Source organism: Haemaphysalis longicornis, unplaced genomic scaffold (assembly GCF_048455015.1).
Source record: "Haemaphysalis longicornis isolate Haplotype H1 unplaced genomic scaffold, Haemaphysalis longicornis Haplotype H1 scaffold_12, whole genome shotgun sequence".
NCBI lineage: Eukaryota > Metazoa > Arthropoda > Arachnida > Ixodida > Ixodidae > Haemaphysalis > Haemaphysalis longicornis.
This window is the reverse complement of record NW_027526225.1, coordinates 32,664,432-32,682,686: the sequence shown is the minus strand read 5'-3', so window position 1 is coordinate 32,682,686 and position 18,255 is coordinate 32,664,432. Positions and strand designations below refer to the sequence as shown.

Sequence of the window (18,255 nt, the reverse complement as noted above, 5' to 3'; positions counted from 1 at the left end):
CAACTCGACGGCACAGCGCGAGGACATCCTCAATGTAGGAAGCATATGTCTCCTCCGCGTGCTGCACCCGAGCGTCAAGTTTCTTCTTGGCTGCCAAGCGACCAGACGATGTACCAAATACCTTGCGTAACTCTTGGGTGAAACCTGACCAATCATCGAAGGTGTCCCGATTGTTGAAGAACCATGTCTTCGCTACTTCGGTTAGGGAAAAAGCAACTATGCGGAGTTTGAACGTGTCATCCCACCGGTTGTACAAACTCACTCGATTGAAGTGGTCGAGCCATTCTTCCACATCATCGCCCCGTAGGCCAGCGAAGTCCGGAGGATCACGCTGGGGAGTGGTGATCGTGAAGGCAGGCTGAGCAGGAGCTCCTGCGTTGGAAGCACCACGGCTGCTTTCCTGCTGCATGGGGATGTCTGCCTCCGGCAGTCGCCGACCTGATCGAAGCTCCAGCGGTGCAACCAAGGGAGGTAACCGGAGGAATCGAGCGCACCCTCCACCACTTGAGAGACAGAGCTCCGAGGTGCTGAAGGACCACTTTTAATTAGGCTCCCGAGCACAGGCCACCGAAAGACGGAACTGTCCGGGGATGATGATGGTTATACACAGATGACAGTGGCGATGGGTTTGGATGGGTAGAAGGAACAGAGGGATTGACCCGCCGTGTTCCACACTGGATATAACAACGGTCATCTCGCTTCCAGGCACAAATATCACAACAGTACACCCCCAATGCCCACACATTATATATATATATATAATACCGAAGGATAGGGCAGCAGTCTACAACGCCAAAGGAGGCATGGGGGTGTGGTTAGGCTCTTTTCTTTTTCACTACGGTTAATGAAGTACACATTTTTTAAATATACAGAAGAAAGAAAGAAAAACACGCGCCCAGAGTGAGCACCGAACCCAAGCCTTTCGATTACATGTCGAATGCCTCACCAATTCGGCTATCTGGGCAACTGTGTTCTCCTTCACTTTCTGGGCTATTTATATTTTCTAGAAGTGTATCTGACGCTTGAGGGTGGTAGCCAGCGCCACTCTGACTACACGGGGAGAAGGGGACCTTCTTTTCAACCCCCGGGGCGTGACTGGAACGTCTACAGCCTGTCATGAGCGGGTTACTGGCGGGAAGCCCTCTTATGCTACGTAGGCATCAAGGCTGCCAGAGCCGAGACCCTCGCTAGGCTTTCGCAGAATAATATAGTAAGGAAAGGAGGGGCTCGTTGAGGAAATACCGAAAGATAGGTCGGCAGCCTACAATGCCAAAGGAGGCATGGGGGTGTGGTAAGGCTCTTTTCTTTTTCACTACGGGTAATTAGGTAAACATTTCTTTTTTTAAATATACAGAAGAAAGAAAGAAAAACACGCGCCCAGATTGGGGACCGAACCCATGCCTTTCGATTACATGTCGAATGCCTTACCAATTCGGCTATCTGGGCGACTGTGTTCTCCTTCAATTTCTGGGCTATTTATATTTACTAGAAGTGTATCTGACGCTTGAGGGTGGTAGCCAGCGCCACTCTGAATACACGGGGAGAAGGGGACTATCTTTTCAACCCCCGGGGCGCGACTCGAACGTCTACAGCCTGTCATGAGCGGGTTACTGGCGCGAAGCCCTCTTATGCTACCTAGGCATCAAGGCTGCCAGAGCCGAGACCCTCGCTAGGCTTTCGCAGATTAATATAGTAAGGAAATGAGGGGCTCGTTGAGGAAATAGAGAAAGATAGGTCGGCAGTCTACAATGCCAAAGGAGGCAGAGGGGTGTGGTTAGGCTCTTTTCTTTTTCACAACAGTTCATTAAGTAAACATTTTTTTTAATATACTGAAGAAAGAAAGAAAAACACCCGCCCAGAGTGGGGACCGAACCCACGCCTTTCGATTACATGTCGAATGCCTTACCAACTCGGCTATCTGGGCGACTGTGTTCTCCTGGGCGACTACACTGGGAGAAGGGGACCTTCTTTTTAAGGCCCGGAGCGTGACTCGAACGTCTACAGCCTGTTATGAGCGGGTCACGCCCCGGGGGTTGAAAAGGAGGTCCCCTTCTCCCCGTGTAGTCAGAGTGGCGCTGGCTACCACCCTCAAGCGTCAGATACATTTCTAGTAAATATAAATAGCCCAGAAAGTGAAGGACAACACAGTCGCCCAGATAGCCGAATTGGTAAGGCATTCGACATGTAATCGAAGGGCGTGGGTTCGGTCCCCACTCTGGGCGCGTGTTTTTCTTTCTTCTGTATATTAAAAAAAATGTTTACTTAATTAACCGTAGTTAAAAAGAAAAGAGCCCAACCACATCCATATGCCTCCTTTGGCATTGTAGACTGCCGACCTATCTTTCTGTATTTCCTCAACGAGCCCCTCATTTCTTTACTATATTATTCTGCGAAAGCCTAGCGAGGGTCTCAGTTCTGGCAGCCTTGATGCCTAGGTAGCATAAGAGGGCTTCCCGCCAGTAACCCGCTCATGACAGGCTGTAGACGTTCGAGTCACGCCCCGGGAGTTGAAAAGAAGGTCCCCTTCTCCCCGTGTAGTCAGCGTCACATACACCTCTAGTAAATATAAATAGCCCAGAAAGAGAAGGAGAACACAGTCGCCCAGATAGCCGAATTGGTAAGGCATTCGACATGTAATCGAAAGGCGTGGGCTCGGTCCCCACTCTAGGCGCGTGTTTTTCTTTCTTTCTAATGTATATTTAAAAAAAATGTTTACTTAATTAACCGTAGTGAAAAAGAAAAGAGCCTAACCACACCCCTATGCCTCCTTTGCCATTGTAGACTGCCGACCTACCTTTCTGTATTTCCTCAACGAGCCCCTCATTTCCTTACTATATTATTCTTCGAAAGCCTAGCGAGGGTCTCCGTTCTGGCAGCCTTGATGCCTAGGTAGCATAAGAGGGCTTCCCGCCAGTAACCCGCTCATGACAGGCTGTAGACGTTCGAGTCACGCCCGGGGGTTGAAAAGAAGGTCCCCTTCGCCCCGTGTAGTCAGAGTGGTGCTGGCTACCACCCTCAAGCGTCAGATACACTTCTGGTAAATATAAATAGCCCAGAAAGTGAAGGAGAACACAGTCGCCCAGATAGCCGAATTGGTAAGGCATTCGACATGTAATCGAAAGGCGTGGGCTCGGTCCCCACTCTGGGCGCGTGTTTTTCTTTCTTTCTTCTGTATATTTAAAAAAAATGTTTACTTAATAACCGTAGTGAAAAAGAAAAAAGCCTAACCACACCCCTATGCCTCCTTTGGCATTGTAGACTGCCGAATTATCTTTCTGTATTTCCTCAATGAGCCCCTCATTTCCTTACTATATTATTCTGCGAAAGCCTAGCGAGGGTCTAGGTTCTGGCAGCCTTGATGCCTAGGTAGCATAAGAGGGCTTCCCGCCAGTAACCCGCTCATCACAGGCTGTAGACGATCGAGTCACGCCCCAGGGGTTAAAAAGAAGGTCCCCTTGTCCCCGTGTAGTCAGAGTGGCGCTGGCTACCACCCTCAAGCGTCAGATACACTTCTAGTAAATATAAATAGCCCAGAAAGTGAAGGAGAAGACAGTCGCCCAGATAGCCGAATTGGTAAGGCATTCGACATGTAATCGAAAGGCGTGGGTTCGGTCCCCACTCTGGGCGCGTGTTTTTCTTTCTTTCTTCTGTATATTTAAAAAAATGTTTACCTAATTAACCGTAGTGAAAAAGAAAAGAGCCTAACCACACCCCTGTGCCTCCTTTGGCATTGTAGACTGCCGACCTATCTTTCTGTATTTCCTCAACGAGCCCCTCATTTCCTTACTCTATTATTCTGCGAAAGCCTAGCGAGGGTCTCGGTTCTAGCAGCCTTGATGCCTAAGTAGCATAAGAGAGCTTCCCGCCAGTAACCCGCTCATGACAGGATGTAGACGTTCGAGTCACGCCCCGGGGATTGAAAAGAAGGTCCCCTTCTCCCCGTGTAGTCAGAGTGGCGCTGGCTACCACCCCAAGTGTCAGATACATTTCTAGTAAATATAAATAGCCGAGAAAGTGAAGGAGAACACAGTGGCCCAGATAGCCGAATTGGTAAGGCATTCGACATGTAATCGAAAGGCATGGGCTCGGTCCCCACTATGGGCGCGTGTTTTTCTTTCTTTCTTCTGTATATTTAAAAAAAATGTTTACCTAATTAACCGTAGTGTAAAAGAAAAGAGCCTAACCACACCCCTATGCCTCTTTTGGCATTGTAGACTGCCGACCTATCTCTCTGTATTTCCTCAACGAGCCCCTCATTTCCTTACTTTATTATTCTGCGAAAGCCTAGCGAGGGTCTCGGTTCTGGCAGCCTTGATGCCTAGGTAGCATAAGAGGGCTTCCCGCCAGTAACCCGCTCATGACAGGCTGTAGACGTTTGACACACGCCCCGGGGATTGAAAAGAAGGTCCCCCTCTCCCCGTGTAGTCAGAATGGCGCTGTCTACCACCCGCAAGCGTCAGATACACTTCTAGTAAATATAAATAGCCCAGAAAGTGAAGGAGAACACAGTCGACCAGATAGCCGAATTGGTAAGGCATTCGACATGTAATCGAAAGGCGTGGGTTCAGTCCCCACTCTGGGCGCGTGTTTTCCTTTCTTTCTTCTGTATATTTAAAAAAATGTTTACTTAATTAACCGTAGTGAAAAAGAAAAGAGCCTAACCACACCCCTATGCCTCCTTTGGCATTTTAGACTGCCGACCTACCTTTCTGTATTTCCTCCACGAGCCCCTCATTTCCTTACTATATATATATATATATATATATATATATATATATATATATATATATATATATATATGTATATATATATGGTTAGTAGAGACAGACAAGAAAGGGAGTCCTCTCCCTGAAACGTCAGTAAACTTATTTTTATTTTCTACGTCTTTCTCGTTTGTCTCTGTCTCTACTAACCTTATTTTTTTCGCGCTCTGTGTGAGTTTTTATCTTTTCGGTCTATATATATATATATATATATATATATATATATATATATATATATATATATATATATATATACGATACAGAAGTCACATTGAAAAACATAACAATATTTATCCTAATGTTTCGACCGGGGGCCGGTCTTTTTCATCTTTGAAACAGACCGGCCCCTGGTCGAAGCGTTAGAATAAATATGGTTGAGTTTTGCAAAGTGACTTCTCTATCGTACACCTTATAGCCAGGAACATTTTCTCTTAAATATATATATATATATATATATATACATATATATATATTTATATGTATGTATATATATATATATATATTTATATATATATATATATATATATATATATATATATAATGACCAGCCTATCACGCCCACTGCGGGTCACAGGCCTCTCCCATTACTCTCTAATTACCCCGGTCCTGCGATAATTGCGACCAATTTATCCTCGCAAACTTCGTGATCTCATCTGCCCATCTAACTTTTTACCGCCCCGCGCCACGCTTGCCTTCTCTAGGGATCTACTCTGTTACCCTTAATGACCAACAGTTATCTTGCCTTTGTATTACACACTCTGCTCACGTCCATTTCTTCTTAATTTCTACTAATATGTACGAAACCTGCGTTGGTTCCCTGACCCACTCCGCTCTCTTCTTGTCCCTTAATATTACACCTATCATCTTCCGTTCCATTGTGCGTTGAGTCGTCCTCTATTTAAGCTGAACCCTCTTACTGAGTCTCCAAGTTCCTACCCCACAGGTACGTACCTGTAAGGTGAAGCTGTCATACACTTTCTTCTTCAGGAACAATGGTAGGCTGCCATTCATTTTCTCAGAATGCCTGCCGAATGCACTCACCAACATTGTTATCCTTGGAATCACTTGTGCCTCGTGGTTGGGATCCGGGTTATAACTTGGCCTGAGTAGATTTATTTATTTATTTATTTATTTATTTATTTATTTATTTATTTATTTATTTACAGATACCTCAAAGACCCCAATGGATGGGGTTTTACGGGAGAGCTGTTGAAGCTCGAAAATTACAGAATAACCGAACAACAAACATAAAAAATACAACCGAACAAGAGTATCACGAATACAGAGGGTATCAAGGACGCTCTGTTGATAAAAAGCATACAATGCAAACCAACGAAGTAGATAACACCACGAAAAATAATCGCATACACGACAGAAAAATAATCAATGCAGACGTTTTCCTACGGCAGCTTTGAACTGAGTCGGGTTTGTCTGGGTGACGACACTTTCGGGAAGGCTGTTCTATTCGATCTCTGTGAAAATAGGAAATGAATTTAGATAGGTGGTCGTGCGTGCGTGAGGTGGGTATACTGCTTTTGAGTGGTTGAGGCGATTCGATAGGTGGTGAGCAGTTTTTATGCAGAGGCTGTCGCATGATAACGAGTTGTAGAATTTGTGGAAGAGGCAAAATCGTGCTACTGAAGGTCGTGTTTTGAGACTTGGCAATTTAGCTTTACGTTTAAAATCTGTTTCACTTGTGTGGTATGAATAATCTGAAAAGATTAATCTGGCCGCACGGTTCTGGACGGATTCAAGGAAGGTACATGAGTTAGCTTGCGGTAAGTCCCAGACTGCACACGCAAGTTCCAGCTTAGGGCGAACAAGCATTTCGTAGGCCAATAATTTAACTGTGCACGGAGCCATGTTTATGTTACGTCAGAGGAAGCCCAGCGCGATTTGCGTCACTGGTAATGCGATTTATGTGGGATGACCATGTAAGGTCATGAGAAAAAAGAAGACCTAGATATTTAGTGGACCAGACAGAAGATATCGCGGAGCCACTTAAGAAATATTTGTACGTGGAATAGGAGTGACGCCTGTGGAATAATATGATGGATGTTTTGTGAACGTTTAGAACCATGAGCCATTTGTTGCACAATTCATCTCTCTTCCTTAGGTCTCGCTGGAGTGTTACGTTATCAGTGGGATCGATAATGGGGCGATAAATGACGCAGTCGTCCGCGAACAACCGAATGCTTGAAGAAATATTATCTGGTAGGTCGTTGATGTATATGAGAAAAAGTAAGGACCCGAGGACAGTCCCTTGAAAAACACCTGAGATGACACGGGATAAGGAGGAAGAACTGTTGTTAGCGTAGGCGAAGTGCTGTTGGTTAGTTAGAAAGTTTGAAAGCCATACAAATACATGTTCATTAGGGTTTAAATGTGAAAGTTTAGATAGCAAACGCTTGTGAGGAACTTTGTCGAAGGCCTTCTCGAAATCTATGAAAATAGCATTGACGGGGACGTTAATGTCTAATTTCGAATTTATGTCACATAGTAGAGTGCCAATTGGGTGTCGCAGGAGAGACCTTTTTGGAAGTCATGTTGATTGGGATGAAAGAACTTCGCGGATTTCAGAAAGCTAGCTATGTGCGCTTAAATGATATGTTCCATTATTTTAGAGCAAACACATGTAAGAGAGATTTGACGAAAGGCGTTATCTGAGGCTTTCTTGGGGACAGGTGCAACTTTTCCTGCTTTCCAATCTTGGGGAATGGAACCTGTTGAGAGGGACTGCTGAAAAATATGCCTAAGAATGTTGCTAGAGAGGTGTTTGGTGTTTTTAAGAATTTTTGCATTGATACCTTCAACGCCTGAGGCCGAAGATAGCTTCAGGCAGTCAATGACGTTTGAGATGCCATGTGGTTGGAATGTAATGCTGGGCATGATGGAGTGCAATTTAGTAGAAAGGTACACAGTGCCGTCATCTGGCTCGCGGTTAATACTGAGGAGAATGTGGAGTTAAGGGACTCGGCAACCTTGCAGTCAGGAATAGCAGTTCCTGAGGAATCAAGCAAGGAAACTGTAGGGGTTGCGTGTTTGGGGTAATGATCCCCCAGAACTGTTTAGGTTTAGTGCGAATAAGGGCTGGCAGTGTCGACGAAAAGAAGGTGCGCTTGGTTTTAGACAGGAGTGAATCGAACGTTTTCGATGTTGCTCAATATTTTTCCCGTGTGTGTAGGTCGGTGGAAGATTTTGTCGCTCTAAATTGCCTATTTCTGTTTCTTTTGAGCCGTTTTAAAGTAACGCTGAACCACGGGGATGCGATCCGCTCTGTTATCGTTTTTGTAGGTATGTATTTTGCAATCAAACGTTGGATTTCATACTTCAAGATTGACCAGTTTGTTTCAACCGAGCGAGTTCCGAAATCCAACAAGAACAAATCGCAAAAGTGGCTCAGTTCAGGGTTAATATCGAGATAATTTCCTTTATCGTAAAGTGTTATTGTTTTCGACATTTCCGGTGGGCGTTTGTGTAGGCAATGAAACGTACCATGAATGACTGTGTGGTCACTGATTCCATCCACGTGGGTGAGTGGAGAGAAACTATCTGCGTGAGAGGCAAGAACCAGGTCAAGTAGATTGTTCGAGTGTTTTGTAGTTCTTGCGGGTGATGTGACCAACTGCGAAAGCCCGAACGAAAGACACGTGTTTATGAAATCGATTTCGACGCTTTTGTACGCCGGCGTGATAGCGGGGTTGCACCAGTCAATAGGCGGAAAGTAATATCACCAAAAATTGCAATACGCGTGTTGGTGTGTAGGTTTGAGACCAACTGCAACGGGTCGTGGAAATTGGGTACGAATGAGGCGTCGGCATCTGGGGGGCGATAGCATACGCCAATTATGACAAAAGGATACGCAGATATAACGCGTACCACTTCCACCGCCTCGCCACGTATCTCTAACCGCGGTGCTGTCCCTAGGTTATTCATCATTACATTAGTTTTCTGCATTATATTTTGAGGCTCATGGTTTTTCTCGGTCCAGTGCGGTAAGCATGCTTTGTAATTCCTCCCTCAAGTTACTTAACAAGGCAACGTCATTAGCAAATGTGACATTATTGAGGTGTTGTCCACTAACCCTTACTCCCACCGGTTCCGAATTCAATGTTCGGAATACTTCTTGTAAAGATGCTGTGAATATCATCGAAGATATCGTGTCTCCTTTAATTCTTTAATACCTATAAGGAACTGAATTGGGCAAGGAGAACAATAACAAACAAGGTTTACGTGCGTAGCGGCAACGGGACTTGCCTTCATCAGAGTACAGTTACGTGATTTTGCTGTCACAAACATTTGGAACACATTTCTTATATAGCTTTGCAGAAAACTGTGAGAAGGAGTGGAAGATGTTTCGGAAACGGAGAGTATGCATGCAGTCGCGCTACGCATATATTACAACAACAAAAAAAAGGAGAGAGAGCGAAAGAGAGAAAGGGGTCGTGTTAACGAAGCAGCGTTCAAGGTTTCACCATGACGGGGCAACGTACACGGCTTGCGCTGCAAGTTCAGAAAATCGCGGTTTCAAAAGAAAAGGAAGACTGTACAGGAAGGTATTCAGTGGTTGGGGAGACGGATTGAGGTGGAAGCGAAGATGGGTGTGACCCCGCGGATGGAGAGAATAGATGCAGGACACAAAAGAGCATTGCACAGGAGCTAGCAACTGAACAGGAAATAGGTAGGGTCTATAGATCACAAAGGGTGAAACATTCCTAAGTGGTAGTGGGAACGTGCCTCCTTCCCAAGGAAAAATGCCATTGTTGAGCCGCATTAAACTATTAAAGTTGGTGTATTTGGAGAGTTTCTGAGAAACCTGATGGGAAACTCATGGGTAGGATTATTGAACATAGTTATAAAAATTATGAGGCTGCCTATTTTAATCGAGCGGTAAGCACGCCAGTCTTCCGTAACTTTCCTTAATCCCAAGCGTCGTTGACCTAAACTTATAAATGAGATAAGATTCCCGAACCTCGCCATCGTGGTTGGTTTTCAAGGCTGATTCTGAAATCGTTGCTTTAGAATCCGCCTTTGCTTTCGACACTTTAAAAGGCTTTAGAAACTTGAACATAAATACCCCTGAAAGTGGAGGGGAAAATAGCCCCGCCGGTAGCGTAGTCGTCATCCCACCAGACCGGTATTCTAGAAGTCGTGGTTTCGAATCCCACCAGGCAGGGATTTTTTCTCCACTTTCTTTCGTTCCAGATTCTTTATCTATTTCAATGACCTACCAAAATTTCCCCTTTACCTTCCGAAGTTTTCTTGACCGCCAATCCTTATTTCTGTCTTATTTCAACGAGTCTCTGATTTCCTATTCTGATTCGCTACATGCATAGCGAGGGCCTTTGTTCTAGCAGTCTTGGTGACATAGGAAGCTTAAAGAGGTTTTAACACTGGTCGACCACTCTCGACATGTCGTAGACACTCCACATCACGGCCCGGGGGTGAAAAAGAAGGTCCCTATCACCCCGAGTAGTCCGAGTGGAGCTGGCTACCACCCCCAAGTGCCGGAAACTCTTCCCCAGAAAGTGGAGGGGAAAATAGCCCATCCGGTAGCGTAGTGGTCATCGCACGAGACCGGTATTCATGAGGTCGTAGGTTCGGATCCCACGCGGCGGTTATTTCTTTCTCCACTTTCATGCTTTCCCAATTCTTTATCTGTTTCAATGACCTACCATTTTCTCTCCTTTGCTCTCTCAGGCTTTCTTGACTGCCAAGTTTATATAGCTGTAGCGAAGAAGAATGGGAGATTAGGGGCTCGTTGAATTAAGGCAGAAAAATTAGGGTTGGCCATAATAAAGCCTTGTAAAGCAAAGGGGAGTATGCGGTAGGTCATAGAAACAGAAGAAGAATTTTTGAAGATGAAGAACAGATAAAGACACTCGATTTCCGGCCCGAGGTTTAAAAAGAAGGTCCCCTTCACCCCGAGTAGTCCGACTGGCGCTGGTTACCACCCTCAAGTGCAGGAAACAAAAAAATATCTTAACGTAAATACCCAAGAAAGCGATGGGGAAACAGCCCCGCCGGAAGCGTAGTGGTCATCGCACCAGACGCGTATTCGCGAGGTCGTGGGTTCGGTTCCCACCCGGCAGGCATTTTTTCACGACTTTATTTCTGCCTCAAAAATTTATCTGTGTCTATGCCCTACCTCATTCTCCCCTTTGCTTTCCGAGGTTTTCTTGAATGCCATCAAGAAAACCTCGAAAAGCAAAAGGGAGGATATGGTAAGTCATTGAAAAAGATAAATAATTTCGAAAGAAAGAAAGTGGAGAAAACCCGCGACCACCGCGCAAAAACCTGAACCCACGACCTCCAGTATTCTGGAGGTCATGTGTTCAGATCCCACGTGGCGGGCATTTTTTCTCAACTTTCTTTATTTCCAAAATCTTTATCTGTTTCAATGACTTCCCATATCCTCCCTTTTGCTTTCCGAGGTTGTCTTGACTCCCAAACGTTATTTCTCTCTTATTTCGCTACTTATTTTCAAGGAGCCCCTCATTTCCTATTCTGATTCGCTACTATATATATATATATAAATATATATATATATATATATATATATATATTTATATATATATATATATATATATATATATATATATATATATATATATATATATATATATATATATATATATATATATAGCGTGTCGAAACGGAACTGAACCGGTATTTTTGCCGGAACTGACCCCAAACATGAACCGGAACTGAACCGAAAAAAGAAATAATGGTTACCGGTTCATGCCGAAACTGTTCGACCCTCCGTTGGTGATATTGCACAGTCAATGCAATTCAGGCCTTTTTTTCTTTCACGTACCATACTTCCTACCTGCTCGCGCACTTTCCCCTCCTGACAAGTGTTTTTCTTTCACGTACCATACTTCCTACCTGCTCGCGCACTTTCCCCTCCTGACAAGTGAGTGAGTGAAAGAACTTTATTGAGGGTCCGGCGATGACGCGAGCTCGTCGCGCACCCGGCTAGTCCCACGTCGGGATCGGCAGGTCTAGCCCACCGGTCCGGTCGCGGGCACGCTGGACTGCCAGGATTTGCTTGTCTAGAGCGGGGCTACGCAGAAGAGAGTCCCACTCCTCCTTGCTGAACTTGGGGTGCACGGACCCGCACTCCCAGAGCATGTGAGCTAGAGTAGAGGTCAGTCCGCAGGACGGGCAGGTGTCGTCGCGATATACGTCGGGGTAAACTTCGTGTAGAACTGCCAAACACGGATATGTGCAGGTCTGTAATAGTCTAAGGGAAACGGCTTGCGGCCTATTCAACTTGGGGTGAGGGGGTGGAAAGACCCTTCTAGACATGTAGAAAAATTTCGTGACCTCGTTATAAGTAGCGGGAGCATCCCTGTGGCCGTAAGGGGGAGGCGAGTCAGCTCTCCTTACAGAGGAAGCGCGGTCAGTGAGGTCGCGCGCAGCCTCGTGAGCAGACTCATTGAGGTTCGGGGGAGCACCCGCGAGAGATCCTACATGAGCGGGGAACCAGTGAATTGAATGATGCGTGAGAGCATCTGTACGCCAAACGCTAAGAAGGCGAGCAGCTTGCTCAGCTATGCGGCCATTCTGAAAAGCCCTCACTGCCGTTTTGGAGTCACTGTAGATCTCTGACCCACGACCGTCTAGCAGGGCGAGGGCGATGGCGACTTGCTCAGCGACTTGGGGGTCTGATGTGCGAATGGAAGCGCAGTTAGAAATATTTCCGCTGGAGTCGACCACAGCGACGGCAAAGGTCTTCCCATTGCTGTACTCCGCAGCGTCAACGAAGCTTGCTATAATGTTTTTTTGCTTGATCTGTTTGAGGATCGCTGCTGCTCTTGCCTTGCTTCTGCCCTCGGTGTTGACAGGATGCACGTTTCGGGGCACGGGGGCCACTATGAACTTCTCTCGAATGCACCTAGGGATCGGGGTACTGCTCCTCGAGGATCCTGCTGAAGGATAGCCTAGCTCTTCGAGGATGCGTTTGCCTGCTGCTGTGGTGTTCAGGCGAGCGAGTTGTGCGCGTTCTTGGGCTTCGGCAATCTCCTCGGCGGTGTTGTGTAACCCCAGCTTGAGGAGATCCTCTGTATGAGTCCTGATGGGCAATCCGAGAGCCCTTTTGACTACTTTACGGATGAGAGCGTTGAGCTTGTCTCGTTCCGCTCTGAGCCAGTTGTGCATGGAAATCGTGTACGTGAAGTGGCACAGTACGAAGGCATTGATCAGCCTGAGGAGATTGTCCTCCTTCATGCCCCGGTGTCGGTTTGCAATTCTTCGAACGAGCTGGAAAGCGTTTTCCGTCTTTGCAATGATTTTGCGGAGAGCCGTTCCATTCCCGCCATTGAATTCGACAAACATGCCCAGGACCCGAATGACGTCGACCCTGGGTATCAGCCCCCCGTCACTGGTGCGAAGAGTGATGTTGCTTTCGGAGACTGGCTTCCAGTCTTTGGGTCTGCCTCCCTTCTCCTTTCTGTAAAACAGAAGCTCCGACTTCGCGGGGGAGCAACGAAGTCCGGTGGGGCGGAGGTACTGCTCGGTCACATCGATCGCCTCCTGCATAGCTTCTTCAACTCTTCCCTCGCAGCCGCCGGAGCACCAGATGGTGATGTCGTCTATCACGCTCTACGTAACAGCAGGGGTAATGAATGAGCACCCGTGTTGCAATGGTATGTTGCTGCTGGAAGCGCGACCGTAGTGCAAGCTAATCAAACGAAGTTTCATTCTCCGCAGCTTGCAGGGGGTATAAAACGACTTTGCCATTCCCTTAGCTGCGACTTTATTGGAGCAATCAGGCTGCAGGAGTGCTCCACTGCGCAACATGGAAAGCCCACACAACATTTGTGCAAACTTTTTGCATTTCATAATTTGTTTGAAAGGTCTCACACCTGCAAATTGGTAATACTTGACAAGTGTGACCTAGGAGCAGCTCAATAACGAAGCCATTTGCTGCTGACCACAAGTGGCCTCCATTTCCTTTCCCCACGTCTGTTTTTCTGAAGTAAATGGAAATCGAGAACGTCCGTGTATCAAGATTTTGATCCACGTTTAATATCACCAGCTGGTTAAAATAGGTCTGCTGTCCTTCAACATAACCTGCGCCTCGGAGTAGAGATATAGCACGAAGCATCAAATGCGCCAGTTCTTTTTAAATGTGTTTACCCAGAAAACAACAAAAAAGAAAAGGCGAATCACGTCGTTTTATAATATTACGGAAGAAATAGGTAAAACCAAATAAGTAAAAAAAGCCCCACAACGTGGATATTGCTCTATACTTTTCTTTCTCCTGCCTTTCACAACCAAACGTGTCATCAATGCGAAATTAGTGAGTTCCGTGGTAAGTTTTTGAGGACAGTATACGGTGGACAACTTCTGTTTTTTACAGATATAAAACACAGATATTTCAGGGAAAACTGTTAAGGTGCGCACTTAATCTCTTGGCAAGAAACTGCAGCCCTCGACCTTATCTTGGAAGCAGAAACAGTAATAAATCAAATGACACGTGCAGAAAGGCAGGCCGGTACCTCACACTGTCCCATTCCCCCAGCGACCATCTTTTCTGCTTGTTCTGCAGTTTTGTCTGTTCCAGATCTGCTTTTTTTCGAAGGTGCACTTCTACTGACTGCCCTGCTCGCTACATTGCTTCTACTGCTATTCGTTCCGGAGGGGAGTACTGCTGTGGACCAATTAAAGAGCGTCTACCCAAAAATGTCCCATCTCATGCTGCGCGCGTCCCATTTTCCTTTCATTTTGTAACAGCACAATGCGTTATGAGATTCCAAAATGTAACACACGGAACGATGGCCGGGGGTCAGGCTGTTTTATGACATACTAATTGTAATGCACACATCCGGCATAGCTATCGCAAAAGAAATTGCAGTGGTCACAGCAATGATGCAGTGACTGAGCGTTAACTAAAGCTTTCTTTTAACAAAAGTGTGGCTAACACATTCGATAAGGCGACAGCTAACAAATTATTCAGGATGACCAAATAATCTAATTCATTGGTAGTATTTGTGTGCCTGTTGTAGGAATATTTCTGTTTTGTTACAAATATAAAAAATGTGCGCCATTGCTCTTAACCGCTGGTATTTGAACGCGCAAGTAGGCAGGCCTAAATTTAAGGCTTTAAGTTTAGCGTGTTGGGCGATCCTATAGCGACGATTGCGATTTCAACAAAAAAGGAAATGGCAGAAAATATAACCCACCGTCATTTCTCTTGGCAGTGGCTTTTTTGAATAGTTGCTAGGAAGACATAAATTCTGGGCGAGAAAGTAAGTGGTAAATCGTCGCCACTACGTGTGTTTTTCTAATATCTCGTAATTGTTTAAAGTTTGCTTTGCAATCGCTCCACTGCCCTTGGGAAAAAGTAGCATTTTGAATTTTTGATTTGACAGTCGTTTTAAACTAATAAATTATTTTTTTAATGTCAGTGATAATTCAACTCATCAAACTGGTCCGCGAACCAGTTCGGTACGTGAATTTGTCGAACCGGAACTGAACCGGAACGCAATGATTTCGCCTGAACCACGAACCGTTATCAAAACGGTTATATATGTAGTATTAAATTATATATATGTAAATATATATATGTAGTGTTACGCTGTCGAAGAATACCGTAAAAGGGGTGCACTCGATCTCTACACTCTACAACCCCCTGCGTACTCAGCGTGGTGAGGCGGTGCGGGATGATCGGCGGAAGCATGGGAAGGTCGCTCCCATTGAGTCGTCACAGCGAGCACCTGGGGATGACGGCCCTGTAGCAGCGGTCTTCTGGGGGCCTCGGGCTGGACCGGATTTTGACGCGATGCCTTTCTTGGGTGAACGGGTTGTAGACGTGCCTTCTGTGGTTAAGCCTGCTGATGAGAACTTCTATGACCCCGCCGATCGTCTCGTACGGGGCCCGGCCGGCCTGCGCTGAGGAACGCCGGGCCCCCACCGTCCACTGAAAGGAGCGGCGATGATCTCCAGCTTCGTCGCGGTGGTTTTTTTCGGCTGCATGCTGTCCACTCACGGTCCGCCAGGTCAAGTGACCCAAGAAATCCACCAACCAATTTAAGGGAAGATGCTGGCAAGGTAGAGGAAAAAGAGGTTGCTGGCGTTGGCGGCTGCAGTCGGACATACTGCGCAACCCCTTGTTTACTTTGCAATAAACTGTCGTTCGTCGCACGTAACAATATATAAATATTTATACATATATATACTGCAAACAAGGGATCTTTGTAGGACAAGCCACCAGGCTTAGAAGAGTATGCAGTGATGACAACGACTACGTAGAGCACCTAGACGAACTCAAGGCCACCCTTATGAACAGGAACCACCCCAAAAGATCGCTCGATCAGGCGTACCAACGTGTGTCTAATCTCAAAAGGGATGACGTTCTCAACAAACAGCGGCAAAACGAAAGCGCCAGACCGCCTGCCCTAATAACTAAATTTTCAAACGCCCTCCCAAACGTAAACAATATACTGCAGAAGTACTACCCCATTTTAGCCAGTAACGACCGACTTAAAAAGACTTTCCCGGAAGCACCAAGGGTTACCTACCGGAGAAACAGGAATCTAAAAGATATTTTAGTGCATGCTAAAACAGGGCCTTCAAAGCAACCAGTCATAGCCAGCTGCTCCCGCCCCAGATGCAAGACTTGTAGGCACCTGCAAACAGACTGCGTTGTAAAAAGCACAGCCAGTAATTATGTCCACAAGATTAATTCAAGTTTTCCGTGCACTTCATCCAACATTGTGTATATGTTGGAATGCTCAATGTGCCACAAACAGTATATAGGCGAAACGAGCCAACCTATGAGCCTACGGCTTAATGGTCACCGGGCAGATACTCTTAGCAAATCCTCCATAGCTGTAGCGCAGCATTTCAACCAACCAGGCCACAGTTTTGATGACCTTAAGTTATATATACTTCAGTCAAATTTTAAGTCTCCTAGGGACAGGAAATACCGAGAATCCTACTTAATTCACAAATTCAACTCCATGGAACCTGCTGGAATTAATGCGTCTAAGGGCAACTTGGAATCCTTGCAATATTCACCGGGAATGCAGCATTAGGCCTTTTCGTGCATATACCTCGTCCAAAGACTATGACCGTTCACTCTGCTCTGTACCTGGTCACCTAATTTCTTTTTCTTTTTTTTTCATTCCTTAGCGTCTAGCTTATTACTCGCCCTCATCCCTCCAACCTTTGCTTTTGGAATTCAATTTTATTTATTTTATTTCTCCTTTTTTTCTTTTTACTCCACGTGGTCTTGTGCCCCGTACGTCACTCTAACTTTATCTTTTCGTTTTTGAGTTTCAGGACAGGCCTGTTCCAGGAATGTTGCTGTTGGGACGCGCGTCGCTCGGCAGAGCTGCGCAAGTGAACAACTCGCGTCCCAAACAACAACTGAACTTTTATTATCATCCTTCGTCTCGAAGATAACTTTCTCGTGCGGGCGCATGCGCTCTCTGCACCGCACACAGAAGCGCCGCTTTGCGTCGCCACAGTACTCCCCCCCTAGTGAGTGCGCGCACAACGGTCGCACTCGGACGACCCACTGCGGTTCATAAGTTCATGCGCACCGGGGGTCTCGTCCACCGTCCACTCCGCGTGAACCGTTTGAGGATTTGTTGGGGCTGCGCTACGTGGTCTGCCGGGGGTGCCTGCGAAGATGGAGCTCGAGGTGGTGCAGGTGCTTCGCTGTCGGAGTCCACGTGTGCTGGTTTTACGCGGTCTAGAGAAACCACGTCGTGACGACCACCTCTGTCGATTGTAATGTGCTTGTCTGCCCGTCGCAGCACCTTGAAAGGCCCGTCGTACGGGGGCCGGAGTGGACGCTGTACGGCGTCGTGCCTCACAAACACGTGAGAGCAGGAGGAGAGTTCCCGGTCCACGTAGACTGGCCGGGCTGCGGGCGGACGCGGAGGAACAGCGCGTAGCTTGCTCATGATGTCTCGCAGTCGCACGGCGTAGTCCGCGTTCGCGTACACGTTCTCGTCCTTACTGGTAGCGAAAAACTCCCCTGGGAGGCGAAGCGTTGTTCCGTACACCAGTTCAGCAGAGCAGCATCCAATATCTGCTTTCAGAGCCGTCCTAACGCCCAACAGAACAAACGGCAGTGCCTCTACCCAACTGTGACTCGCAGTAGCCGTCAGGCTCGTCTTCAGATGACGATGGAACCTTTCCACTATACCGTTGCTTATCGGATGGTAGGCAGTTGTTCTGATGCGGGAAGTACCCAAGAGCCGGGTGACGCTTGCGAATAGGGCGGACTCAAACTGTGTTCCGCGATCCGTAGTCACGGTTGCCGGCACTCCGAAGCGGGCCACCCAGTGGAAGATAAATGCGCGAGCGACGGTATCAGCAGTCATGTCTGGAATGGGCACGACCTCCGGCCATCGCGTGAAGCGATCGATGCAGGTTAGCAAGTAGCTTTGCCCCTGACACAACGGCAGTGGTCCCACAATGTCAACATGCACATGGGCAAATCGACAGTCCGGCAGAGGGAAGGATCCCAAGG

At 46.7% G+C, this 18,255-nt stretch overlaps 1 protein-coding gene and 2 non-coding genes across 3 annotated transcripts; 1 reads left to right on the top strand and 2 right to left on the bottom strand.

Moving 5' to 3' along the window:
- Window positions 1-1,852: 1,852 nt before the first annotated feature.
- On the bottom strand, window positions 1,853-1,924 carry Trnat-ugu (transfer RNA threonine (anticodon UGU)). Its single transcript has one exon. It is a non-coding gene; the product is annotated as a tRNA-Thr (tRNA).
- Window positions 1,925-3,555: 1,631 nt separating this feature from the next.
- On the top strand, window positions 3,556-3,627 carry Trnat-ugu (transfer RNA threonine (anticodon UGU)). The gene has a single exon. It is a non-coding gene; the product is annotated as a tRNA-Thr (tRNA).
- Window positions 3,628-11,741: 8,114 nt separating this feature from the next.
- LOC144161913 (uncharacterized) lies at window positions 11,742-13,134 on the bottom strand. The gene has a single exon (XM_077692470.1). The coding sequence runs from the start codon at window positions 13,101-13,103 to the stop codon at window positions 11,742-11,744; it is 1,362 nt and encodes a 453-aa protein (XP_077548596.1). The 5' UTR covers window positions 13,104-13,134.
- Between the last annotated feature and the right edge of the window lie 5,121 nt (window positions 13,135-18,255).